The sequence below is a fragment of the Chelonia mydas genome, chromosome 20 (assembly GCF_015237465.2).
Source record: "Chelonia mydas isolate rCheMyd1 chromosome 20, rCheMyd1.pri.v2, whole genome shotgun sequence".
NCBI lineage: Eukaryota > Metazoa > Chordata > Testudines > Cheloniidae > Chelonia > Chelonia mydas.
Genome location: NC_051260.2, coordinates 3,031,354 through 3,057,337, shown reverse-complemented (window position 1 = coordinate 3,057,337; position 25,984 = coordinate 3,031,354). Strand labels below are relative to the sequence as shown.

Here is a 25,984-nt window from a genome sequence, read left to right as displayed (position 1 = left end):
GTAACTCCCACCAAGGAATGGGAGAGATGCTGGGGCATCTATGGGAACATTGGTGGCTTTGAACTTCCCCAGGTCACCGGCTAAAGTGACCCCGCTCAGTTTGGTCTCGAAGGGGGGAGAGATGTCACGAAGTGGGACTGTTCTTAATGTTTCCTCTGAATATTGTGGGGGTGTCTCAGTTTCCACTAGGCAGTTCTTAAGTATCTAGGTGGTGGGATAAGGGTGTATGATCATTGCAGAGCCCTAGAGGGCAGGTGTGTGCAGGGGTCTGGACACAGAGAATGGCTGACACCCTGTTTCCTGGCAACTGATGGCCTGGTCCTTCCCCCCTGCAAGGTGAGAACTAACCTGGAAATCCTGGACACCACATCATCTCAGGCATTGGCACCCTGACAGCAGGATTGTCTGACTATGTAGACTCACTCCTCAGGCCCTACGCTACCAGCACTCCCAGCTATCTTTGAGACACCACTGACTTCCTGAGGAAACTACAATCCATCGGTGATCTTCCTGAAAACACCATCCTGGCCACTATGGATGTAGAAGCCCTCTACACCACCATTCCACACAAAGATGGACTACAAGCCGTCAGGAACAGTATCCCCGATAATGTCACGGCAAACCTGGTGGCTGAACTTCGTGACTTTGTCCTCACCCATAACTATTTCACATTTGGGGAGAATGTATACCTTCAAATCAGCGGCACTGCTATGGGTACCCGCATGGCCCCACACTATGCCAACATTTTTATGGCTGACTTAAAACAACGCTTCCTCAGCTCTCGTCCCCTAGCCCCTCTACATTACTTGAGCTACATTGATGACATCTTCATCATTTGGACCCATGGAAAAGAAGCCCTTGAGGAATTCCACCATGATTTCAACAATTTCCATCCCACCATCAACCTCAGCCTGGACCAATCCACACAAGAGATCCACTTCCTGGACACTACGGTGCTAATAAGTGATGGTCACATAAACACCACCCTATACCGGAAACCTACTGACCGCTATTCCTACCTACATGCCTCCAGCTTTCATCCAGACCACACCACACGATCCATTGTCTACAGCCAAGCTCTGCGATACAACCGCATTTGCTCCAACCCCTCAGACAGAGACAAACACCTACAAGATCTCTATCAAGCGTTCTTACTACTACAATACCCACCTGCTGAAGTGAAGAAACAGATTGATAGAGCCAGAAGAGTTCCCAGAAGTCACCTACTACAGGACAGGCCCAACAAAGAAAATAACAGAACGCCACTGGCCATCACCTTCAGCCCCCAACTAAAACCTCTCCAGCACATCATCAAGGATCTACAACCTATCCTGAAGGACGACCCATCACTCTCACAGATCTTGGGAGACAGGCCAGTCCTTGCTTACAGACAGCCCCCCAACCTGAACCGAATACTCACCAGCAACCACACACCACACCACAGAACCACTAACCCAGGAACCTATCCTTGCAACAAAGCCCATTGCCAACTGTGTCCACATATCTATTCAGGGGACACCATCATAGGGCCTAATCACATCAGCCACACTATCAGAGCCTCGTTCACCTGCACATCTACCAATGTGATATATGCCATCCTGTGCCAGCAATGCCCCTCTGCCATGTACATTGGCCAAACCAGACTGTCTCTACGTAAAAGAATAAATGGACACAAATCAGATGTCAAGAATTATAACATTCATAAACCAGTCAGAGAACACTTCAGTCTCTCTGGTCACTCGATTACAGACCTAAAAGTCGCAATATTACAACAAAAAGACTTCAAAAACAGACTCCAACGAGAGACTGCTGAATTGGAATTAATTTGCAAACTGGATACAATTAACTTAGGCTTGAATAGAGACTGGGAGTGGATGAGTCATTACAGAAAGTAAAACTATTTCCCCGTGTTTATTTCCCCCTCTCCTCCCCCCCACCACTGTTCCTCAGACGGTCTTGTTAACTGCTGGAAATGGCCCACTTTGATTATCACTACAAAAGGTTTTCTTACCCCCCCGCCCCCGCTCTCCTGCTGGTAATAGCTCATCTTAAGTGATCACTCTCCTTACAGTGTGTATGGTAACACCGATGGTTTCATGTTCTCTGTGTATATAAATCTCCTCACTGTATTTTCCACTGAATGCATCCGATGAAGTGAGCTGTAGCTCACAAAAGCTTATGCTCAAATAAATTGGTTAGTCTCTAAGGTGCCACAAGTCCTCCTTTTCTTTTTGCCAATACAGACTAACACGGCTGCTGCTCTGAAACCCTAACCCTAACCCTAACTCCATGCCTGGGCTAGTCACAGGAACTATCCTCCTGCCTGCCGCCCCCTTCCACCTGACCCCTCGCAGTCCTTGACAGAAGACCCAGCCTTTGCTTCTCAGCTGCATCTGATAATCTAACAAGGCTGGCCCACCACGGGCTCTCCCAGGACAGACCAGGTTTGAGCTAATTTTGTCCGCATGGGAGCTGGCCCCGATTGAACTCAGACCCATTTTACAAAGGATTGTGGTGAGGCTGGTGCCGTGTATAATGTAGACAAGGGATTAGCGCGCGCCAGGGGGGACGCGCGCTGCGCCCCAGCCTCGAGGTGTTGGGTAAGTTCGGGTCTGTGCTTGTGTGGGTACGCGCCCTGTTTGTCTGTGTGCGTGTGTACACCCCTGGGGCTGTGTCTGTGTGTACGTACAGGTATGGCTGAGTGGGTCTGCATGGGTGGATACATATGTATGGCTATATGGGTGCATGGATATATGTATTCATATATGTGTATGTACACGTATGGCTACACGTGTGCTTGGGTGCATACATGTGTCTGTGTGTATGTACATGGATGGCTATTTGGGAGCATGGGGGCATGGATGTATCTGTGTGCATGTTCGTGTGTGCATGGGCGTGCGCAGGTCTGTGTGCATGTACACGTGTGGGTCTTTGTGCACATGTGTGTGACATGTCACAAGGCATACCCAGGAGTGGGGGGGGGCTCTCTGGTCATTTAAGCCTCGATGCTGCGGCTCCAACCTCCCTGGAGCCAGCACCCCCCCCCCCCCCCCCCGAGTGCTCCCCCCTCGTTCCAGTCCAGTCAGTTGGTCGGTTTCCCAGCCGTGGTGCGAGCACTGGCTGGCACCCAACCAGCCTGGGCACTGCGCATCAGCAAACACAGGCCAGGCTGCCAGTGCTGGCGTGCCGATGGCCCGACGGGTTAACCCCCTAACCGCCCGCCCAGACGGATCCGGGCTGCCTGGCCACGGGCAGACCAGGGGGTGAACCGTGGGGTTCAGCTGAGTGATCATTCCAGCCATCAGGGCACATTCCTGGGGCTCTCGGGCCTATCCAGTGGGAGGAAGACCTGGTGGTTGTGTGAGCCAAGCGCTGCTGGGGGACAGGACCGGGCAGGCGGTTGGGGAGGGGGCAGATTGGTTTGATGCAGTGGTTTGATTTCCCAAAGAAGCACAGGGAGAGGTGGGTGAGTGTCCCTCCCGCTCCCTCTGCCCCCGCCTGCAGAGGGTACCGCCCCTGGCTGCTGGATTGGACCCGAGCCAAGAGATCAGATCAAATTGCAGCTGCAAGCCAGCATTCCTGCGGGCTGCGCCCCTTGGCACCCTGCCACCTCCTCGGCTGTTGCTAGAAAATGAACTAAACTTTCCACAGGGTGCTCCCTTGCCTGAGCTGGAGTGTGTGTGTCTGGAAAGCAGGGCGGGAGGGGCATTGCAGGGCATCACCAGAGCTGTGGTGTGAGGCAGGAGGCCAGGGCTGCGGGTGGGGAGTGAGGGGCACCGGCAGAGCTGGGTGGGGGGAGCCCTGGGCTGGGCTGGCAGGGGCTGCGGGTCGGGAATGAGGGGCACCGGCAGAGCTGGGTGGGGGGAGCCCAGGGCTGCGGTAGCAGGGGCTGCGGGTGGGGAGTGAGGGGCACGGGCAGGGCTGGGTGGGGGGAGCCCAGGCCTGGGCTGACAGGGGCTGCGGGTGCGGAGTGAGGGGCACGGGCAGGGCTGGGTGGGGGGAGCCCAGGCCTGGGCTGACAGGGGCTGCGGGTGGGGAGTGAGGGGCACCGGCAGGGCTGAGGGGGACCCCAGGGCTGCAGGTGGGGAGTGAGGGGCACGGACAGGGCTGGGTGGGGGGAGCCCAGGCCTGGGCTGACAGGGGCTGCGGGTTGGGAGTGAGGGGCACGGGCAGGGCTGGGTGGGGGGAGCCCAGGCCTGGGATGACAGGGGCTGCGGGTGGGGAGTGAGGGGCACGGGCAGGGCTGGGTGGGGGGAGCCCAGGGCTGGGCTAGCAGGGGGCTGCGGGTGGGGAGTGAGGGGCACGGGCAGGGCTGGATGGGGGGAGCCCAGGCCTGGGCTGACAGGGGCTGCGGGTGGGGAGTGAGGGGCGCGGGCAGGGCTGGGTGGGGGGAGCCCAGGCCTGGGCTGACAGGGGCTGCGGGTGGGGAGTGAGGGGCACGGTCAGGGCGGGGTGGGGGGAGCCCAGGCCTGGGCTGACAGGGGCTGCGGGTGGGGAGTGAGGGGCGCGGGCAGGGCTGGGTGGGGGGAGCCCAGGCCTGGGCTGACAGGGGCTGCGGGTGGGGAGTGAGGGGCACGGGCAGGGCTGGGTGGGGGGAGCCCAGGGCTGGGCTGACAGGGGCTGCGGGTGGGGAGTGAGGGGCACGGGCAGGGCTGGGTGGGGGGAGCCCAGGGCTGGGCTGACAGGGGCTGTGGGTGGGGAGTGAGGGGCACGGGCAGAGCTGGAAGCCCGAGGTCACCGTCCGGCTCATGCCAGGCCTGCCTCCAGCCGTTCTGGCTTGTCCTTGACGTGCCGAGGGGGCCCAGTGGGTCAGTGTGTTGGGGGGGAGGCCCGGAGGGGCAGGGGTGGGCTGTGGGCAGGACTCCGGCCGAACCCAGGAGCTGCAAGCGGGGCAGAGTATGATCCGCCCCCCCCACTTCGCAGGCCTCCTCCCCCTTCCTGCCTTTCGTTACTTTCAGTTACAGTCTGGAGCCTCTGATGTCAGCCTGCGGGAGCCTCTCCCCACGTCAATCGCCACCTGGCTCTCCGACAAACCCTGCGAAGCCGGAAACACAACTGCAAACCCAAACCGGGGAGCGGGCCGGGGGGGCGGAGAAGCCCTGGCCCCGACGCCCCGACCCGCCAGCTCCCGCCCCCTCCGGGGCAGGATGGATTAAACAGACGCGTCCCCCTGGAAGCGACGGTCGAGGCTCGGCACAAGGTAACGGGGAGGCTGGACGAACGCCACCCCCCCCACCCCCGGAACGGGGCCGGGGCCCAGGCATGGGAACTCGGGAGCTCGACCGGCCGGGACCCGCTGGCCTCTCCAGCCGAGGGCGAGCGTGAGGGTGAGGACGGGGGTCCGATCGCCGGGACCATGCGTCCGAGGAGCAGGCTCGAGGCCTGCACGGGGAACGAGGGTCACGCCCTCTGGCTGCCTGGTCAGGCCGCTGCTCTGCCGGGAGCGAAGCCTGGGTTTAAAATCTGCAGGCTGCTGAGGAAGCTCGCTGCTTCCCCCGGGCTCCGTGCCAAGCGGGGGCCCCGCGGAAGGACAGACAGCGAGGGAGGGGTCACCCAACCCCTGGAGTTGCTGTTTTATTTACAGATGTTACCCAGTCCAGCAGGCCATGAGGTTGGGCTGGGGCAATGCTCCTGAGGTTAGAGAGAGTGGGGTCTAGTGGTTGGAACAGGGGGCTGGGAGCCAGGATGCCTGGGTTCTATCCCCTGCTGGGGGAGGCTACTGGGTTAGGGTGGCGGGGCTGGGAGCCAGGACTCCTGGGTTCTAACCCCCACTCTGGGGTGGGGTCTAGTGGGCTAAGACAGGGTGCGGTGGGGTGGGATGAGGCTGGGAGCCAGGACTCCTGGGTCCTATCCCCAGCTCTGGGGTGGGGGTGGCGGGGGAGGCTGAACCACCCAGGAGCCACGCTTAGCATGTCCCAGCTGGAAGCGTCTCCCTGGAGCTCTCAGCCCCTTGGGTGTTTCTTGTGATCACGTAGGTGCAGCTGGGTAACGTCCCTGCTGGGCTTCACCCGCTGCTGTGGTGAAGTCCTGAGAGCTTCCCTCACGGGAGGGGGCGGGGCGGTGTGCGTCTAGCCCTTTAAGGGAAGTCATTGTCCAGCTCCGACCCTGGAAATAAGGGATTCTGGGACTTGGAGTCCAGAGGCACCATGGATGTTGTAGGCTGGCCAGCAGTGCATGCTGGGAAAGGGAGCAGGGCTATAAAAGAGCTCCCTTTTTACCACTTAGGGAAAGCTCAGAGATGGGAGCAGTGTGAGCATCAGGGGAGCAGGGTCTGCTGGGAGGAACGGTCCTGTCCCCAGCTCCGGCTGGTCTTTGGCTGACGAGGGTGTGGTGCGATGAAGATCTGCGACGTAGGCCCACTCCTCTGGGAGGGGGCTAGATGTTGTCCCCCCCGTCTGCCCCCCAAGCTCTCTGCGCCTGGTGCTTTGCAGGTCTGAGCCCCCTAACCAGGAAAAAACAGCACTGGGTTCTCCCGTGCTGCCTGCAGCTTTCGAGAAGAATCGCAGGACGCTGGGGGCAGAACCGCTGTGGCATGGGGACAAGCCTGGGCCCAAACCAGCGTGGCGTCTGTAGGGGGAAACCGGGCCTCTCTAACTCAGGAGGAAGCGAACAGGAAATTGGCGATGGGTGCTGCCACCCTCCACTTGTTTCTTGTGGCTTAAAAGAAAGAGGATGGCCGAGGAGGGGTAGAAAGCAGGGAGGGGGAAAAAAGGCTTTGGATCCCGTAAAGTCTGGCTAAAGTTGAGTTCATCTCTGCTCTAGGCTCCTCTGCGTATTCACCCCTCTTCTTCTCCATCCCTCTCTGTGGGCCTAAGTGTCCCTTCCTGAAAGAGACAGTCTCCCCCCCCCTCTGCCCCCCCGTTGGCAGGTGCCCTGCAGGAGTGGGTGGGGCCAGTGAACTGCATGGCACTTTTCCATGGCCCCGTTACAGTTTCTCTGCGTCCTGGTCTTTAATGTAGCCTTGCATGCCCTCCTTGCGCGGCGGGGCAGTGCCTCATCCTTCCTGGGGGAGCTTTGGGCTGGGCAAGGCGAAGCTGAAGGAGGCTAGGTTGAAATTCTCTGGGCGACTGGCTCTGAACCTGGCGGTGTGGATGCGGCTGGGCAGGGCGCCTGGGGAAAGGCAAATGGGATGGTCTTGGTCGGGCAAAGAGGGAGCCAAGTGGGGGCGATGCTCGGTTGTGTCACCATCCAAGGGGCCAGGTCCGAACAGCTGGAGCAGGATCTGGCAGGGGTGGGTAAGTCGTGGGTCACACTAGGCCTGGCTTGGGAGCGCCGGAGCAGGGGAGCGGGCGGTGAGAGGCTCCTGCCATCCCTGCACAGAGCTCCACCCCTCTTGAGCCCTTTTACGGCCGCTGGGCGGCGTGGGAGGGAAACCCTGCTTTTCCTGGCACGCGGTGGGCGGCGGCTGCCACGGGAATCCCACTAGCCGTGGCGTTTCAGGGGTCAAGCAGCCGTACCCCAGGTGACGAAGGGGAACGGCTGACGGGGGAAGAGCCTGGCAATGTGAATTTCCTCATGGCTCTTCCGCCTGCGAGTCATGAAATCTCCCACACAAGGGTGGGAGCACACACGGCAGGGACAGGGGGTGTGGCATCCTCCCGGGCAGGTGGGGGGGGGCAAAATGGGGACCAGCTTCCCTGGCAGTACCACAAAATGCCCCCTGTTCTCATGCGTTCCCCACACAAGCACAGGCAGCCGTGGCTCCTAGCGAAATGCACGTGGGTTGTAAAATTCAAGGAGGAGGATCCTGGGGCGGCTTCTGTTATCCTCTCAGGTATCCCAGCTCCACCCTGTACCCTAGGCTTCAGCTCCCCTGGTACCATGCCAGTCTTCTGGCTCACTGCCTCCCCTGATCCCTCCTCTCTAGCCCCTGCCCCTTGGGGCTGCTCCTTCCTCACCCCTGGGCGGGGAGTTCATAGCTCTTATCTAGACGGTCGGATGTGTGCTGGGGATGTTCCCATTATTCATCTAAGGAGGGTCATGTTAGAAATTCTGCCAGGTGTGACAAAATCATGTGGCAGTGAGTTCTGCAGGCGTGCTGGGGCATGTTCAAAACCACAGCCAGCACGCTGTCTGGTGCTGAGAGTACCGATCTCTCTGAAAGTCACCAGTGATTCTACTATTAGAAACTGCCCTGATCCTCTTGCGGGCTAAAGGCAAGCGCTGGACGCTTTGCTGAGCATCAGGCCCGAGTGGGGTCACCTGGGGAAGCCCCGGTCTCTCTCTCTCTCTCTGAATCAGCAGGGCTTTCACTGCCATATGAACTGGTGTCTGTGGCTCTTTTGCTGCAATCTGTGGCTTCCCGTCTGCTTCACACCGTGCAAGGGTGGGGATCTGCCAGCCTGTGAGAGAGATGTTGGCTTGGCAGCTTTCTCACGGCTCTTATCACCCTGAAATCTGAGCCTCGGGGGGGCTGAATCATCCCTCTCCCCACAGCAAAGAGAGGGAAACTGAGGCTCGGAGAAGAGGAGTGATGGGAGTGAGTGGAGCCAGGACTAGATCTCAGGTCTCCTGGGCTTTACCCACCGGGAATTCCTTCCTCCGCGAGCGGCTCCCCTGAAATCTCTGCTGGCTTCTCCCCTCCAAGAAAAAAAACAAGAAAGCTCTGCATGCCGGGTGCGTCCTGTTCCGGGGGCCAAACGGGGTGTCGGGGGGGGGGGGGCGGGCTGTGCACGGAGCTGGCCCCTGGCTCTCCCCACCGCCCCCGATCCCGAGCGGCTAGCTGCCTCGCTGTGCCAGGAACTGTGGGCGTGCGGGGGACTCGGAGTCATGTGTTGTTCCAGGGAGCGTTGTGGGAGGGGAAGGGCCCAGCTGCGGTGCCCCCGGTCCCTGCCGCACAGGTGCCTTCCTGCCCAAAGACTGATTGGCGGGGGCGGGTGAAGGGGGTCCATGGAACTGGGGGGCGGGCGGGGCGGGGGGGGGGGGTTGTGCCTCGTGTTGTCAGGAAATGACAGAGCGTCTCATGAGTAGTTGCTGGCAGCTATATTGCTGTCTCCAGGGCTGGGACGCAGCCTCGGCTTCCCAATGCGCTATGACTAAGTAGAAAGCCCACGGAGGCCTCTACCCTTCCCAAATGGGCTGTGCCCCCCTTCCACCTTTCCCCGGGGGGTCAGGGAGTGCCCCCCCCGCTGTGGGGGAGATTAAAATGGCCTCTTCAGCAGCTGCCAGTCACCAGAAAGGGAAGCGAAACTGATTGCCCCCATGGAGGAACCCGCGGGGGAGATTCCTGCCCTGGCTGTTCCTCTGATGCGCCCCCAAAACATGAGGCGATTGTCGCCAGCTGCGCAGGTCGCTGGTCCATGGAAACGTGTAACGACCGGTTGAGTCAGCAACGGTCCGAAGGGAACATAATGAGCGGCAGGTCTGGAGCAGCAGCCTCTGAGCGGCCGCACGCCCCCAGCGCTGCGGGCGAACGGCCCCGGTGGGTGCAGGGAGCAGGAGCCGGGGAACCAGCAGGAAGGTGTCGCACGCCAGGCGCAGCAGACGCAAACTGCTTCATGGATGGCTGATCTCCAAAATCAACAGGCGCTAATCCCAGTGCTCTGCAGAGAGACGGGTGCGGCTGGCCAAATTTCGGCTGGTGCAGGATTGGAACCACAGATCCCCAGCCTGAGCTAAAGGAGTGCTCCCCCTGCCTGCAGCTAGTAGTAGGTCTCTTATCTGCTAAGTGGTCCCGGACACTAGAGGGCAGTGCTGCTCAGCTCGCCAGCGCGGCAGGGGGCAGGTGGCTTAAAGCACTGAGTGGCAGCCTCACGGGGTTGGGGCAGTGCCAGGCGGGGTGCGTGATTTCATTCCGGGTTGAATGAGAGACCACGGTGATGGGCACGCAAAGGTCCAGTGTCCCTCCCACTGGTAACTGCATGTTTGATTTGGCTTGTGATGCATCCCCTCCTGCCCAGGGGAGCAGCTTAACACCCGCCCAGCTGTGTTTGATCTGCAAACGTTCCTGAGCATGCCTGAGACACACAAACCCCAGGGAGTTGTTCTCCTGGGAGCTCTCCTTAGAGGGTTCGGGGAAGGGGCCACGGTTTGGACTCGGTTGACACTGAATGCTGGCCGTTTTGTACAGGAACAGAGATTGCAGTGGAGAATGGTGGTTACCACATGAGGTGTGGAGTAATAACTTCTCAACAGGGACAGTTGGCGGGAGACAGAATTCACACGCCGCTGAATTGAGGCTCTCTGGGTCCTAGGTACAACACACTTGGAGGGGACACTGTAGTCCTGCCCCTGCACCATAGCCCCACCTTTCATTGGTGTGGCCGTGGCTTTTAGAGTCAAGCTAAGCATGGTGGAGCTATTGTTTCTGGCTCTCTGCAAACTCAGGTAGGGATGGGTTCCACTTGGGTCCTGTTCTCTAGCTTTTCTTTGCCCACATGAGGGTCAGAAACAGAATGCTGAAGTTCTGATCCCCCCTGGGACTCTGGGGTCTAGACTATGATGTAACCCGGCCCTATGCATGCACATGTAAGCTTTAAATGGAGGGGGACTGGCTCTTTCTCGGGGGTACGGGGAGCAAGATACCCATCTTTTTTCCCCTTTTTGTTCTATTTAGGTTCTTACATCCTGAGCATCCCTGTGGTATCTGGGCACTACGCACTCTGATTCTCACTCAGAGGCCCCTCAGCGCCACTCCAGACAGGCAGGGCCATCTGAGAATCCGCCAATGCTGGAAGTTTCCTTAGTATGGCGCTGACATAAGGGCTCTGTGCCATGTCCTGCTCTTGGGCTCCTATTCACCCCCAGTGCACAGGGCAGAGCTGGCATGGCTGGCGCAGATTGGGCTACAGCTTATTCTCTGCCCCCCCAGGGCCCACGTGATAGGAGGTAGATGGGGGGGGCCCACGGCCGGAGCTATCCTCCACTGCCAGGCCCATGGCGCAGCGTCTGTGTTGAACCGAGCTCTGCAAAGCGGGAGGAGATCGCTGGGGCGAACCTGAGGGTATTTACCAGCATGCACTGGTTCTGTTCTTGTAGGCTGAGCCTTATCAGCATTGGGAGATTGAAATGATCAGACTACGTTGCATTCGAGCCAGTATCCCTTGGTCAAAAATTAACCTGTTCCAGGAATCCCCGGGCCCAGCTTGCGCTGGGACAGCGGCATTGCCAGCTTTACGCTGAGGGGAGTGGGTGAGGGCTGAGCCCTGCTGATTTCAGCGAGCGAGCCCCGGAGGAGACAGGTGAGATTTAAGGGCTTTGCTTCTTCCTTAAGTGGCTTCTCCGCAAATGGATTCTCCCCACCCCTCCGCCCCCGGCCGAAGGCGTGCAAAGTGGGTGGCAAATGCTAGCAGATCAGAAGCCTTTTCCATCTGCTTGGCAGGAGCGTAGGCGACAGTGCCAGCAGAAGGGGAGAAAAAGGCCCTGGGTTTTTGCCAGCGTCCCCTGTCAGACGTACAAAGCCACTTCCCCAAAGCAGGCAAGCCTGGCCGGTTTTGTTTGTTTCCTCCAAGATGCTGCTTATGTTGTAATCCTGGTCTGGTTTCCTGGCCTTGCCCGCGGCCTCCTCAAGGCCTTTGCAAACTCCACCTCTTCTCGTACTTTGCTTCTGTTATTGTTTGGTAACAGTCACTAGTCTGGGCCCTTGGTTGCCATCTCCAGGGACCCTGGCTGCTCGCTTTCGCATGCAGCCCAAGCCAAAAGCCGCTCCTTGGCTTGGATCCCAGAAGGAGCAAAATCCTGCCAGGGTTTCCGCTCGCTGCCTCCCCTCCGAGCAGCGACGTGCAAAAGATCTGTCTTGAGGGGAAGAAATAACAGCCAGATCAGGAGCTGGTGCAAACCAGAGCAGCTCTATGGAAACCGAAGCTGATCAACGCTAACTGAGGATCTGGCCTGAAGTGTGTCTGGTTTTCTTTGCAAACGGGGTGTCCTGTTGCAGGGCCCCGGTGGGATTTCCCTGCTGGGAACCGACAGCAGAACTTGCCCCGTTCCTGGACCCTAGGAGGAATAAGGGGACACAAGGATGCAAGACTGGAGTGGATCTTTGATCTGTCTGTCTCCACCAGAAGCCAGGACCTGAGGCTTCAGGGGAGGTGAAGAAACCTCTGCAGGAAGCAGATATAGAATAGCCTGCCTCTGGGGGAAGTTTCTTCCTGACCTCCAGAAATTAGAGGGCGGCATTTGTCCTGGAGCATGAGGATTTATAGCCTGGCCACAACTCTTCCCATTACAGCTCCTGTTCTATAAAGGGTCATGCGTTCTTGGGTTCCAAGAAATCTCGTGTCAGTGAATCCCACCAGCTCATTAAGTGTTGCTGGGATGGTGTGCGGCGCGGGGAGGGGGGCACTCCCCAGGGGCTGGATGCTCCCACGCTGGGGGAGATAAGGGAGAACTGGTGCAAGGGATGGGGGTGGACAGGGATAACAGGCTTTGGAAATGATTGTCCGGCCTTTGAGCTGATAGGGTGGTCCCAGGAACAGCTAAGCAGGGCTAGATGGAACAGATGTGCTGCCAGCCCCACATGCCCCAACTCCCTCTGACCTAGACTTTAAAATCAACAACCTGTCTTAGGTACTTCTCTGCGCCCCCACTTTGCTCCAAACTTTGAGGTATTTATCCCCACAACCTTCCCCTGTGAGGCAGTGCTATTCTCCCTGTTGTAGAGATGGGGAAACCGAGGCACATGAGGTCATGCAGGGGCGGAGCAGGGAATTGAACCGGGGTCTAGCAGTATAACGATCTGGTCACCCGTTCTTTCTTTCTCTATAATTTGTCACTGGCCCTGGCCCATAATAACAATGCTGAGCTCTTCTCTTTGAAGCACTTTGCAAAGGAGGTCAGTTGCATTGTCCCCCAATTCACAGATGGGGGGAAACTGAGGCACAGAAAGGGGAAGTGACTTGCCCAAGGCCACTCCGGAGGCCAGCAGCAGAGCCAGAAATAGAGCCCGGGTTTCCTGAGGCCTAGTTCAGGGTACTCTCTCTCCACTTGGCCAAGCTGCTCTTTCCAGAGGTCCCTGAGGGAGACGCCAGGGACTCGGGTCGTTTGCAGGGAAGGCTTGAGGGGTTAACCATGGATAGTTGAAGGCCTGGCTCACCCGCCTTCTCCGATCTATTTTTAGCCCCATAGGCGGCCAGCTCCAAGATGTCCCTGTGGAGCCTCGTCTCGCACATGCCTCCGGACCACTTCAGTGGTCTCTTCGGGGAGTTCCCACGTGACCTGCGGAACCTGCTGGCTGACTGGCTGGAAAACCAGCCGTGGTGAGTGGGGAACACCCATCCCGCGCCCCTCGCTCCCTACGACAAACGCCCCACTGCCCAGCCTCTCTTGGGCCTCCCGTCTTGTCTGCACAAGCTCAGGGCAGGAGGAATCCAAGTGGTTCCTTCCTCCTGGAGGAGCGGAGCAGCGTCTCCTGCTCAGAAAATCCCAAGCTGGGCCCCCGAAGTCGTGAGACAGCCCAGTCGAGGTTTGGTTCTCCCAGTTGGGCTGGCCAGGGGAGGCCGGGACGTCTGCACTCGTTCATCTCTCCCTCCCTTTCTCTCTTGCTCTTTCCTCCGCTGCCAGGGAGTTCATCACCGGCGCCGACTCCTTCTGCACCAGCGCGGCTGGCGCCCTGCTCTCCGCCATGGTGGAGAAGGTCCGTGGCCTTGCCGGCGGCAACGAGCAGCAGCGTCAGGCCCTGCAGCACATCAGTAACCTGGAGGTATGGCCCGGAGGCTGTGTGTGAGTGGGGGGTTAGGGTTAGGGTTATTTATTTCGGTTTATAACCCCCCAGCCAACCCCCACCCCCTATGGCTTTGGTCCCAGACACCGGTTAACAGGCGCTGCATTTAGCCGTATGGAGTGGAAATCTATCAACTGCATGAAATAAATTGGTTAGTCTCTAAGGTGCCACAAGTACTCCTTTTCTTTTTGCGAATACAGACTAACACGGCTGTTACTCTGAAACACTCAACAGCGCCTCCCACTGCAGTATCAAGTATTACAGCCAATATTACACCCCCACCCCCCAATGATGTTTTTGGGGCAAAGCAAATATTTTTTTCAGAAAATTTGCATTTTGGGTGACATTCTTGGTTTTGGGGTTTTTTTTTGTTTTTTATAATGACGGCCAATTTTTTGATAAAAATTTGTGGGATTTTTTGTTTTGTTTTTATTTAAAATGTTGCGGGGGGGGTGGGGTTGGCTCTCAAAATCCAACATGTGTTTTGGGTTTTTTTACTGAAAACTTGGAAGGTTTTTGGTTTTTCGTCGATCAAATTACTTTTTTTTTCCTCCTAGGAAATTAAAAAAACAACAAAAAAAGAATCTTTGAAATTTCCCCACCAAAAAAATCATTAAGTTCTATTAAATACAAAGAGGCGATTAAATCTTGGATCAAACTATCCTTTTCCCTGGAACAAATTTAAGCCCTGACTGGGCCATGAGCAGTGCATGGACACAGGGCTTTCCTTAAAGGATCGGGGCTTTTCTGAAGATATATTTTGAAATATTAGCCCTATCTACGTTACGTGCCTGGAGTACTTCAGTGCTAATAGCAGAGTCTAGAGTAGCTTAAAATCACAGCTGCTGTGTGGCCAATCTTGGAACTTTTACGACAGACTCTTCTGTTTTGATTTTTAGCTGCTTTGGAATATTCAGAGCTGGTCAAAAAACCAGCCAGAGCACATCAGGAATTTTTAACTGAAATGCTTTTTGGTCAGAAAACGTCAATTCCTTAGAACGGAAACTGCCCACGAGAAAGGGGATTGTTTCACCAAAGCTCCTGCTTTCAAAAAACTGCCAAAAAGACAGTTTTTTTTAAATTTTTTTCCCTGCGATTCAAAACAAGTTTTTTGCTTTTGCCATTTTAGTTATTTTATACGAACAAAATCAAAACAAAACATTTTCAAGCTGTTGAAATGAAACTTTTCGACTGAGCCACTCCAGGGTTGGTTTTGTTTTGGTTTTTTTCTGGATTATTGGTTTGCAAAGATGTTCAAGATTTTGAATTTTTGTCCTGTTTTGGGGTGGAGGAAAAATTCTGAAACCTCAAACTCCTGGGGGATGGGAAAACCATTTCTCACCCAACCCTGTAACCAACCTCACTTGGGCCTACAGCCAAATTTGAACCTCCAGAGGTCAAACCCTGAGCCTCTGCTGTTTGAAGCATGGGTGTCTATAGTGGCCTTATGAGCCCCTCTGTGGATGAACTACTGGGGGAGACAAAGACCTGTGGGCACCTAGCTGCCGTTATACCCGCAGCCACGGAATTTTCCATTCGTGCCCACGAGCAGGTGCTGTTTTGCACCAATTCGCACAAGTGTGACTGAGGATGCAGGGTGCCGGAGTCAGGGGGAGAGTGGGAATTCTCCCTCTATTAATGCTAACCATGTCCCCCTGCCCTCCCATTCCAGAATACGTATCGGAGAGACCCTCTGAGGCTGGTGGCAGTCGTGAAAGGAATTCTGGAGGGCGAGAGAGCAGCCTTGCTCAAACGGGTCAGTGACTCACACCTGTGCGGGCACACACCCGTGCTAAGCGACTGCACCTTGTCCTCCATCCCAGCCTGTACTGTAGCTTTTCCCGGCTCCTCCGTAGCTGGGCGGCTGGTGGCGTCTGTCGGCCTGTATGTTGGCTGGGGAGGATTTGGGCCCTAGATGGAGGGACATCAGTGCCGCTCAGCCCTGTTGGCCTATCAGTTGGCCGGTGTAGGGGTCTGTGCAAGGTGATTTCCCAGGGGACTGCGGGGGCACGGCTAGGTAGATGCTGCTTGAATTACATAGGGCCTTGTGGTCTCCTTGCTGGTCCCACGTGGGTCTTGCAGCCATGGGACAGCCAGCAGCGGCTCGGGACATGTGGTTTGTGGGATGATCGCTCACCTCTGGGTAAATGAGCCCCTCTAGCTGCCCCATGTCCTCCTGCCAGGTGCTGCTGTCCCAGGGAAGCGCCTGATGCCATAGCATCAGAACTTAAAAAGCCGCAGGATCCCGGTGGAGGACCCGGTTCCCGGCAGGGATGGGGAGGTTGTCCCACCACAGGGGGGCTCGTGGGGGGGACGTTCGGCTCATGTTTCACCCCCACCCCCTTTGCCGTTCCCCTAGGATCGCCACCTGCCGCTCAGCTTCCACCGCCGGCAGGAGGAACTGAAGTTTGGGCTGGACCTGCAGAGGCTCCAGCACCGAGTCGGGGAGATCCAGGTGCTCCAGGAACGGTGGAAGCAGAAGGGAGATGGGACCAGAGGTGAGAGAGGGTGAGGGGCTGGAGGAGTGATGGGGAGGAGTTAGGAGGGGCTGGAAGGGGATTGGAGAGAGAGAGGGTGGGCGGGGCTGGAGGTGTGAAGAGGGGGCGGAGTTGGGAGGGGCTGGAAGGGGATTGGACGACAGAGGGTAGGCGGGGCTGGAGGTGTGAAGAGGGGGCGGAGTTGCGAAGGGCTGGAAGGGGATTGGACGACAGAGGGTGGGCGGGGCTGGAGGTGTGCAGATGGGGTGGAGTCGGGGGCGGTGCACCGGGGCGTGTCTCCCCAGCTCTGACCTTGACCCGGGTTCCCTGACACAAACCCCAGTGACCGGGCTAATTATGCAATCGCCATGGCAACAGCTGGACAGGCCCCACTAGACCCATCTGGGCCTGGGCTGGGTTTGTTCCCTCCACCGCTCGCCCTGCCTGGTTCGAAATGTGCCCCCGGCCCAGCTCAGCCTCCACGCTATGGGGACAGGGGCTCCCCCCCAGCCTGGGCGTGGGGCCCTTCAGCTCCATTTTCTCTCTGTCTCCCTTCAATCCTGCTCCGCCCCATGGCCTGCCCCCAGACACATCCCCTCCTCCCCCCTCAGAGCTGGGAGCCGGCTTCTCTCCTGTCGCTTTGCCCAAAGACACTGATCGCGGGGCCTCGACTGCGGCCCGGACCCTCTGCAGGGCCGAGCCCTCGCGCTGCGGTCCTGACACGCAGGGCACTGAAAATCACGGCCCCGTGTGGGGAACGTGGCTGCGGGATCGTTTATCCACCCCCACATCAGCACCCGCTGCCCCCTCGCCAGCCATCTCTCCCCTCCGGTTGCTCAGTATCTTCTTGGCATCCCGCTCGTCTCCCGTTTCCAGGGTTCACGCCCCAGCTCCTTCTCCTGCTAGAGAATTGCATGACGCTGGGGATCGCGGGCCTGGGCTGGGGACTGAACCCAGGAACTGTCCTGAGTGGACAGCATGATCCGCTCCAGCTAGCGCTGCGACCAACTCCTCTCCCTCTGGATTGGGCACCCGGAAGCCCCGCTGAGCCGGGGGGGTGGGGGGATCCGGAAGCAGCCCCCTGGCAGTTTGCTTTCTGGGCTCGGATATTAACCAGGGCTTTACCACTCCTCCTCCCGCAGCCTGCCGGCAGACGAACCTGCAGGAGTCCCAGCTGAAGACAGACGGGAAACTCCAGGGGAACGTGAGTAATGGAGGCTGGGGTGGGGGAGTGACAAGGCTGGAAATGGGGTGGGGGGGCTGAAGCTGGGGTAGCTGGACCGACCGGTGAGCGCAGATCCGGTCGCTTGTAGGGATGGAGGATGCAAAGCAACTGGATTTCCCAAGGGAGGCGCAAGGTGTTAGGGTCGAGGGGCGTGGGGGGGGGCAGGGGGAGATGGGGGGAGATTACATGCGATCAGTTGCAGCCTTGGGAAGCTGTCAGCAAAGAGCAGCTGGTCTCCTGCTGCGGTGATGCAAAGGAGGCCGGAAGCTGCATTACACAGTCAGCTGGTGTGTGAGTGGATGCGGGGCGGGGGGGTGGGGACACCGCAGCCAGCCATATCCTCGCTAGTGCCGGCCCCTCCGCTGAGGCCTGGTGGGGAGGGCAGAGATGGGGGCCGGCCAGGGCACCATGCCCTCCTTCTCCCCAGGATGCGCGTGTGGGGCAGGAGGCCAAGGTGGCTTCGTGTCAGCTGCTCCGTCCCTCACCCATTTCATCCCGCCGGGCTCAGCTGCCGTGGGGGGCAGGCCCACGCGTTGCTCCAAGGCAGGGGGTGCCAGGTACCGCACTGGGCCCCGTCCGCCCGGCTCGTCGCCTCCCCCCCAGCAAGCCGCCCGCCTTGTCTCGCCCCAGGATCTGCCCGCTCTCATCCTGGAGGCCATGAAGGAGCTGGAAGGCGCCAAGCTGCAGGTGCTGAAGAGGCTCCACATCTGGAAGCGGCAGCAGCAGCTGGCAGGGAACGGGGCTGTCTTCGAGGAGAACCTGGCTCCGCTCCAGAAGAGGTGAGCCCCAGGGGATGGGGGGGGGGCCGAGCCTCCCAGCCTGGGGTGTGGCAGAGGGGTTTCTCCCCACTTCTTGGGGGCTCCAGAGGGGGCACAGATCCCCTCCTTCTCCCAGTTGCCGGCGGCCCCACTGGGATCCGAGCCCCTCTCCCTCCTGCCAGGGGGTGGGAAGGGCTCCTGGCCAGACTGGTCTCTGGCCATGGTGGTGGTAGGGCTGGGGGGGGTCAAGCTGAGAAGCAGAGAGTTCAGCTGCCGCCTTTCTCCCAGAGCCCCTGGTCTGTTGGGCACTAGGTGGCGCTCCTGAGACAGGGTGGGGTCCGTCGGCACAGACCAGGCTCCGGCCCCAGCTCGGGGACGGTAGCTGGGCCGTCCTCGTCGGCTCAGACATGTCCCCTGCCCGGCTGCTTTTTCGGCAGGTGCGAGAATCTGGTGGACATTTATTTCCAGCTGCAGCAGCAGGTGGTGGCGGTCGGCGGGGAGCTGGGCTCCGACCTGCTCTCCCGGCTCCTGGAGCGGCTCAACACGGTGCTGAGTGCCCTGGTTGAAAGGTACCGCGGGGCAGGGGGGGCAGTAGCACGCCAGGGGGGCTGGACTTGATGACTTCCCCTGCTATAACCACTAGACCCCACTCCTCTCCCAGAGCCAGGGATAGAACCCAGGCGTCCTGGGTCCCAGCTCCCTGCGCTAACCATCCAGTCTTGTTGCCTCCCCTGCCAGCAGGGCGAACGTGGCCCCAGCCCCATGCTCTAATCTGGCTCAGCTGGGGCGGGGGGCTCGGAGCAGAACAGGGTGGGTTTGGGAGGTTGGGACAGTTCGGGCCAGGGCAGGGTTAACATCTCAGCCTTGTGGGGATCCTGCCCCGGGGCCAGGACACTGGGATCTTCGGTCTATCAGCTCCTGCGTCCACACTGGCGTCAGTGGCTACTTCTGGCCAAGCCATGGGCAGCCCTTGACCCCCTCTCTGCCCCCACCCCAGTTCCTTCCTGGTGGAGAAGCAGCCCCCACAGGTGCTTAAGACCCAGACCAAGTTCCAGGCCAGTGTACGTTTCCTGCTGGGCCCCCGGCTGCTCCAGCCCTCGGCGAAGCCCTTTGTGGTCAAAGCCGACATGGTGACAGAGAAGCAGGCCCGGGAGCTGGCACTCGGCGGCTATGGCAACCCGCTCAGGTGAGCTGATCCTGCCTAGGTGGCGGAGGAGGGGAAAAACTTTTTCTCCCCCCCCCCCACACTGTACGACCTGCCCCACCCCCCGGGGGCCATTAACCCCTCGCTGATTGCCCTCCCTCTCCCTGCTCCAGTGAAAACACGGGGGAGATCGTGCACAATACGGTCGCCCTGGAGATCAACTCCACCAGTGCCACGTCCTGCGCCACCTTCAAGAACATGGTGAGTCCAGCGGGGGTACCCCCCGGCCCCTCCCCGATGGCGACAAGCCGGTGCTTGGGCCCAGGAGTCAACCAGGGCAGGTTGGGGGAAGGGAGAAGTAGCAGGGGGCTGTGGATTGGGACTGAGGGGCATCAGCCAAGCTGAGATGGGGGGAGCCCAGGGCTGGACTTGTGGAGGCTGCGGGTCTGGAGTGAGGGGCACCGGCAGAGCTGGGCGGGAGTCCAGGGCTGGGCTGGGCTGGGCTAGCGGGGGGCTGTGGGTCAGGAGTGAGGGGCGTGGTAGGGGGGAGCCCAGGGCTGGGCTGGCGGGGGCTGCGGGTCGGGAGTGAGGGGCACCGGCCGAGCTGGGTGCCGGGAGCTCCGGTAACGCCAAGGGAAGGTGCTTGCGCCCCTTGCTGGGGGGACCCTGTTGCTGCAGGCCCTGGGGTGACTCTCTCTCGGTCCTGGCAGCTGCTGAAGAAGATCAAGCGCTGCGAACGCAAGGGCTCCGAGTCGGTAACGGAGGAGAAATGCGCCGTGCTCTTCAGCACAGATATCACCTTGGGTCCCGGCAACCTGGCCTTCCACCTGCAGGTACCGGGCTGGTGTGCCGGGGGAGGGCGGCTCCCGGCTCCCTGTCCTGCCCCTGGACCCTGGCGGCGGGGGTGGGGGAGGGAGCAGAGCTGGGGGGTCCCCACCAGGACGCCTGGGTCCATTTGCATTGTGGGCCGGGAGTCGGGTCTGTTCCTCCGAGGCTGCTGGACACAGACCGACCCCGGGGCTCTCGCTCCCAGCCGGCGTTGCCCAGTCTCACCACTGGGGGGCGCCGCTGAGCTCTACGGACCCCACCTGGGGCCTGTGCCTACCCCGGTGCCGGTTTGTGCTCCTGCTGGGCCGTCACCCAGCCCGATGCCATGGCGGGGGTGGGCATGGGGATCCCACCCCCCCCCAGTGACAGGCCAGCGCTCCGTGCTCCCCCCTCCAGGCCCTGTCTCTGCCGATTGTGGTCATTGTGCACGGGAACCAAGACAACAATGCCAAGGCTACCGTCCTGTGGGACAACGCCTTCTCCGAGCTCGTGAGTGCGGGGAGCTGGGGGGCGTGGCGGGGGGGCTGCTTCAGCTGACTGTCGCCACAGCTGGGAGATGGGATGCTAATGATTAGAGCAGTGGGGGCTGGGAGCTAGGACTCCTGGGTTCTTTACCCAGAACTGGGAAGGTAGTGGGCTCCGGTCGTTAGAGCAGAGGGGACAAGGAGTCAGGACTCTTGGGTTCTATCCCTAGCTTTGGGAGGGGAATCGCGTCTAGTGGTTAAAGCTGGGGGGCTGGGAACCAGGACTCCCGGGTTCGCTCACTGATCTTGGCTGGGCTGCTCCCCACTAATGAATGAACAAGGAGGAGAGTTTAACTCCGAACTCGCTGGCTGCCAAGCGCTCGCGGGGTCCGGGCCGGTTGGCGCCCAGACGTGGCCACCCCGAGAGCACGGAACCCCAGCGGCCCGCCTCCCGGTGTGGCGGGGGGCCGGGTCTGGTGCCTGACCCTCCCTCCGTGCCCTGGGGCAGGAGCGGGTCCCATTCGTGGTGGCCGAGCGGGTACCCTGGGAGAAGATGTGCGAGACCCTCAACTTGCGGTTCATGGCGGAGGTGCAGACCAACAAGGGACTGCTGCCGGAGCATTACTTCTTCCTGGCCCAGAAAATCTTCAACAACAGCAGCGCCAGCCCCGAGGACTTCCACAACCGCAGCGTCTCCTGGGCCCAGTTCAACAAGGTGAGGGGCGGGGGGCGGCCAGGGCAGGCTGGGGGGGGCAGGCTCTGCCCTTGGGGACCCAGCCTCACCCCCTCTCTCCGGCTGCTCACAGGAGATCCTGCCTGGCCGGGGATTCACCTTCTGGCAGTGGTTTGACGGGGTCCTCGACCTCACCAAGAGGTGCCTCAAAAGCTACTGGTCGGACAGGTGGGTGCCTCGGGGTCGCCCCGGTAAAGACTGAATGGGAGGGGATGTAGGGGTTCACCTCAAGAGTGGCAGACCCAAGGTAGAAGCCAAGCGTCCTGGCTCCCAGCCCCCTGCTCTATTAAGCACCGCTGCCCTCCTGGGACTGGGGGACAGAACCCAGCCGTCCTGACTCCCAGCCCCCCCCCCCCCCATGCGTTAACCAAGAGACCCCACTCCCCTCCCAGAGCGAGGAATAGAACCCAGGCGTCTTGACTCCCAGCCCCTCCCCCCACCATGCGTTAACCAAGAGACCCCACTCTCCTCCCAGAGCGAGGAATAGAACCCAGGCGTCCTGACTCCCAGCCCCTCCTGTTTCCCTTGCCCAGTGAAATGGGAGGGGAGGGAGGCCAGAGAGAGGAGGTGGAGTTCAGCCATGGTTACAGCTTGCTCTCTGGTCTGTCCATCCATCCATGTCGTCCTCGTCCCCAATTACCACCCCCCCCAGGCTCATCGTCGGCTTCATCAGCAAGCAGTACGTCAGCAAGCTGCTGGGCCCGGAGCCCGACGGGACCTTCCTGCTGCGGTTCAGCGACTCGGAGATTGGCGGCATCACCATCGCCCACGTCATCCGCGGCAAGGACGGTAGGAGGGGGGTGCCCCCTGCCCTGCCCCCCCGGCTCGGTGCTCGCTGGAGGTGGGGGGGGGCGTGAAGGGAGCAGGAGAGCTGAGCCCCGGGACAGGGGTAAGGGGCAGGGCCCCAGCCTGTGCTGCCCCCAGAGCACTGGGGTCCCCCTGCCCACTCTGAGCTGCCGCGCTGTGCCCCCCCCCAGGCTCCAGCCAGGTGGAGAACATCCAGCCCTTCTCCGCCAAGGACCTCCACATCCGCTCCCTGGGCGACCGCATCCGAGACCTGGGCCAGCTCCGAAACCTCTATCCCAACCAGCCCAAGGACCAGGTGTTCGGGAGCCATTACAACAGTGAGTGTCCAGGGGCCGCCCCGGTGCCCTGGGGCACCCCCAGGCACCTCCAGGGCCTTATCCGGACTCCTGGCCCCCCTGCTGCCGTGGGGTCACCCCCTGCAACTGCAGCTGGGCCTATGGGATGGGTGACTGCAAAGCCATATCTGCCCCCGTCCCTTGTAGGCCCCCGAAAGGGGCAAGATCAAATCCAGGCCTGGGCAACGTGCCCCGGAGAGGGTGATGGGGGCATTGCCGCAGCGGATCGGCCCCGGGCCCCGTTGGCTTGGTGTCCCGCCGGCAGGATCGGTGCAGCTGCGCCCCACTGGGCCAGGCCCGGCCCCGGAACATAAAGCCCACAAGCGATTGGGTGGGCCGAGGAGGTCATATGGCCCTCCCCACCCAAAGCTGAAATCGCAGAGTGTGTCGACCGCCCCCTCCCCCGGCACACACCCCCCTCCCCCGCCCCTGCTTCCCTGGGTTTGGCTCCCAGGAGTTTCACCTGCTGTTTCCTCCTGTAGAGGAGCAGATGGGGAAGGATGGCAGAGGCTATGTCTCCACCGCCATCAAGATGACAGTGGAAAGTGAAAGGTAGGTTGGGGAGGGCTGTGGGGCGGGGGGGTGAGGGCATCCCTGCCCCAGGCTGTGGGCCACAGCTGTTCCCGGGGGCCCGGGGCCGGCCGCCCATCAGCTGTTCCCGGGGGCCGGCCGCCCATCAGCTGTTCCCGGGGGCCCGGGGGTCCGGGGGCCGGCCGCCCATCAGCTGTTCCCGGGGGCCGGCCGCCCATCAGCTGTTCCCTGGGGCCCGGGGGCCGGCCGCCCATCAGCTGTTCCCGGGGGTCCGGGGGCCGGCCGCTGGTGAGAGACGCTCCGGGGAGGGTGGAGAGGAGCCAGTGGCTGGGGTGGGGGGGGCCTTGGGGGAGAGGGCAGGAAGAGGCGGAGCGAGGGTGGGGCCTTGGGGGAAGGGGCGGGGTGGGGGCAGAGCCAGGGTGGAGCACGTACCAAAGTCTCAGCCTGTGCCCCCGAGACCCTGACAGCCCTTCTCGATGCCCGTCTCTCTGCCCCCCCGTCGTGCCGCTCCCATGAACGGTGGTGATGTGTCTCCACAGGGATCAGAAGCTGGCTCCCCAGGAGTCTCCCCAAGCTGTCCCACCCCCCGCCCCTACGAACATATACAGCTTGCCAGGGCAGCCGCCCGAGCAGCCCATGGACCACCTGCACCTGCCCGACATGTGGTAAGACCCCAGCGCCCACCCTGCTGCTTTCAATAAGTGCCCGGTCGCTATGTCAGCCCCAGGAGCAAGGGCCAGCAGGTCAGGCTGCCGTTTCATGCCCACGGGCTGGACGAAGCCAGCCAAGCTTGTGCCAAGAGGGGACCCAAGCCAGGTGTTAACCCCAGATGGCCACGGGCGAGAGACCGGCGCCCTGCGGCATCCAGCCCCGGAGGCTGTGGTTCAGCTTGTGCCCCCCGCTGCTGTGTCGCTCCCGGGGGCAATTAGAGCAGCCCCAGGGCTGCTCTAACTTAGGCTCTTTGACCCAGGCATGTGGAGAATAACCATAATGCTGTGTCTCCAGCCATACCCCATACGCTGGGGGGTTGTTGCTGGAGCGGCCTGGGGGGGGCCCTGAGACTCTGACCCTGTGCTAAGGCCGTGTGCATCTGTGTTTGCTGCCAGCTCTTCTGCGTTCCCTGCCCAGATGGTCCTGCCCCAGTTCCATGCCCCCGAGGAGGCCAGCATGAGCATGGGCATCCCCAGTGCCTCCCCTTTCCACAGGTAGGTGCCGTGCTACCCACGCCAAGCTCTGGGGTGCAGTGGGCCGCTCCGCACGCAGCGGGCAGGGCTGCTCAGGGGAGAGGGGGTCCGGTGCCAATTCGGGCTGCATAGGGCATGGGCGGCAGATGCCGGCGGGACCAGGCAAGGCCGGCATGGCTCTGTGTCTTCCTGTAGGGACAACAGAGTCCGTGTGCAATGTACGAGAGAAACCAGGGCCAATGCACCTGCTCCGGCAGCTTCTCCAGGCCAGCCTGATGCTCCTCCATCCATTCATGCCTCTTAGAAGGGAAAAACCCCAAATCCTAGTTCCCTGCCCTGCCCTCAGCCAGCCAGACCCAGCCCTGGGGTTATCGAAGGCCCCATGCCCCATTCTCCGCCCCCGAGCCAGACAGTCCCCCACCCTGGTGCTGGACGGGAGCCGGTGCCCCTGTTGGGAAAGGCCCCAGACCATATTTCCCCCTGCCCCGAGCCAGCCAATCCCTGCCCTGGGGCCAGATGGGAGCTGATGCCCCCTCGAGGAGAAAGGCCCCGTGCCCCGTTCCCCACCCCGAGCCAGCCAGTACAGCTTGCAGCGAGGGAGGGCTTGACCCCCTGGGCAGGGTTTCACTCTAGGACCTTTCAGGGGCATTTGCTGAGGGGGCAGTGGTGTCGCCCGGTCCCCGGAGAGCAAGGGGTTAATCTTGCCTTACCTGCCTCCCGCACTCCTTTACAAACTCCCCATTTTTGTCCTTGCCGCAGCCCCCCGACGCTCCTCCCAGCGCCCGTGAGCACCCCGGCCACCGCGCTGCCCCTCGGCCCCAACGTCGCCTTCAGCTGCCAGCCTCTGTCGCCGTAAGATAACCGGCCCCCGCCTCTGCCAGCCCCCTGCTGGGAGAGCCCCCTAGACCAGCCCTGCCCCAGAGTCCCCCCGCCCTGGGGCCACCAGGGAGCTGGCGCCCCCTAGAGGCGAAAGGCCCTGTGTCCCATTCCCCACCTCCCTGAGCCATCCAGTCCCTGCCCTGGGGCCAGATCGGAGCCGGCGCCCCCTACAGGTGAAAGGCCCCGTGTCCCCTTCCCCACCCTGGGGCCAGCTGGGAGGTGGCACCCCCTAGAGGGGAAAGGCCCTGTGTCCCGTTCTCTCCCACCCAGCCCCGAGCCTGCAAGTCTGGGGCTAGCGTGGGAACTGGGGCCCACATCTCCCCTGGCTCCCTCTCACCGGCTGCTCCGTGCCCCGCAGGGATTTGCTGCCCTACGGGTACTTGCCAGGGGACCTCATCCTGGACGACCTGTCTCCTGACCCCATGGATGAGGAGATGCCGGAAATCACCCCCTTCTCGCCCGCTCGCCACGTCTCGCCCTTCAGGCCCCTCCTGCCGGCCCCTCCCCAGCTGCTGGCGACGAGGTAAGTGCCCCCGGAGGTGCGGGGAGGGTGGGACGGGGGCTGGGCCGTGGCTGCCTTCCCAACGCACCTCCTGTTCTCTTCCTGGCCAGTTTGGGCAACAACGTGGACTTGCCCTCGGAGGATGAGATCACCCAGCTCTTGTACGAGGCCCAGATGGAGGAGGGGCTCCAGCCCCCCAGCTACGGCGACCCCATGGCCAACCCCAGCTGGTGACCTCGCTGCAGGGGTGCCCCCTGCTGGACACTTTGGAGAACGGCGCCCATCCAGGAGAGACGTGCCAAGGGGCTGGGGTGGTCTCAGCTGGGACTCTCGGGGCCTGCCCCAGACGGACTGGAGTCTGGGGCTGAGCTGCGCTTGGGGGCTTTGCTAGGTGTGGGGGAGCCGTGTGGCACTTGGGAGCCATCGCTGCCCCCCCCATCACTGCCTTGTGTTAGCC

General features: G+C 60.9%; 1 protein-coding gene across 10 annotated transcripts; it reads left to right on the top strand.

Moving 5' to 3' along the window:
- The first annotated feature begins 4,718 nt into the window (after positions 1 to 4,718).
- On the top strand, positions 4,719 to 25,982 carry STAT6 (signal transducer and activator of transcription 6). Of its 10 annotated transcripts, XR_006286659.1 has the most exons (23): positions 4,720 to 5,200; positions 13,058 to 13,196; positions 13,501 to 13,639; positions 15,333 to 15,416; positions 16,020 to 16,158; positions 17,280 to 17,341; positions 17,993 to 18,141; positions 18,558 to 18,689; positions 19,118 to 19,306; positions 19,438 to 19,525; positions 19,975 to 20,097; positions 20,489 to 20,581; positions 21,065 to 21,271; positions 21,363 to 21,457; positions 21,942 to 22,078; positions 22,267 to 22,413; positions 22,914 to 22,983; positions 23,502 to 23,627; positions 24,069 to 24,167; positions 24,906 to 24,998; positions 25,384 to 25,548; positions 25,638 to 25,855; positions 25,909 to 25,982. XR_006286659.1 is itself a non-coding variant. In XM_043532625.1 (22 exons), the coding sequence occupies exons 2-22, from the start codon at positions 13,081 to 13,083 to the stop codon at positions 25,759 to 25,761; spliced, it is 2,577 nt and encodes an 858-aa protein (XP_043388560.1). In that variant the 5' UTR covers positions 4,719 to 5,327; positions 13,058 to 13,080; the 3' UTR covers positions 25,762 to 25,982. The 10 variants fall into 10 exon arrangements, 9 of the variants coding, with proteins under 9 accessions (XP_043388560.1, XP_037739616.1, XP_037739615.1 ...); XM_043532625.1 differs by having other exon boundaries at positions 4,719 to 5,327; positions 25,638 to 25,982; XM_037883687.2 differs by having other exon boundaries at positions 25,638 to 25,982.
- The last annotated feature ends 2 nt before the right edge of the window (positions 25,983 to 25,984 follow it).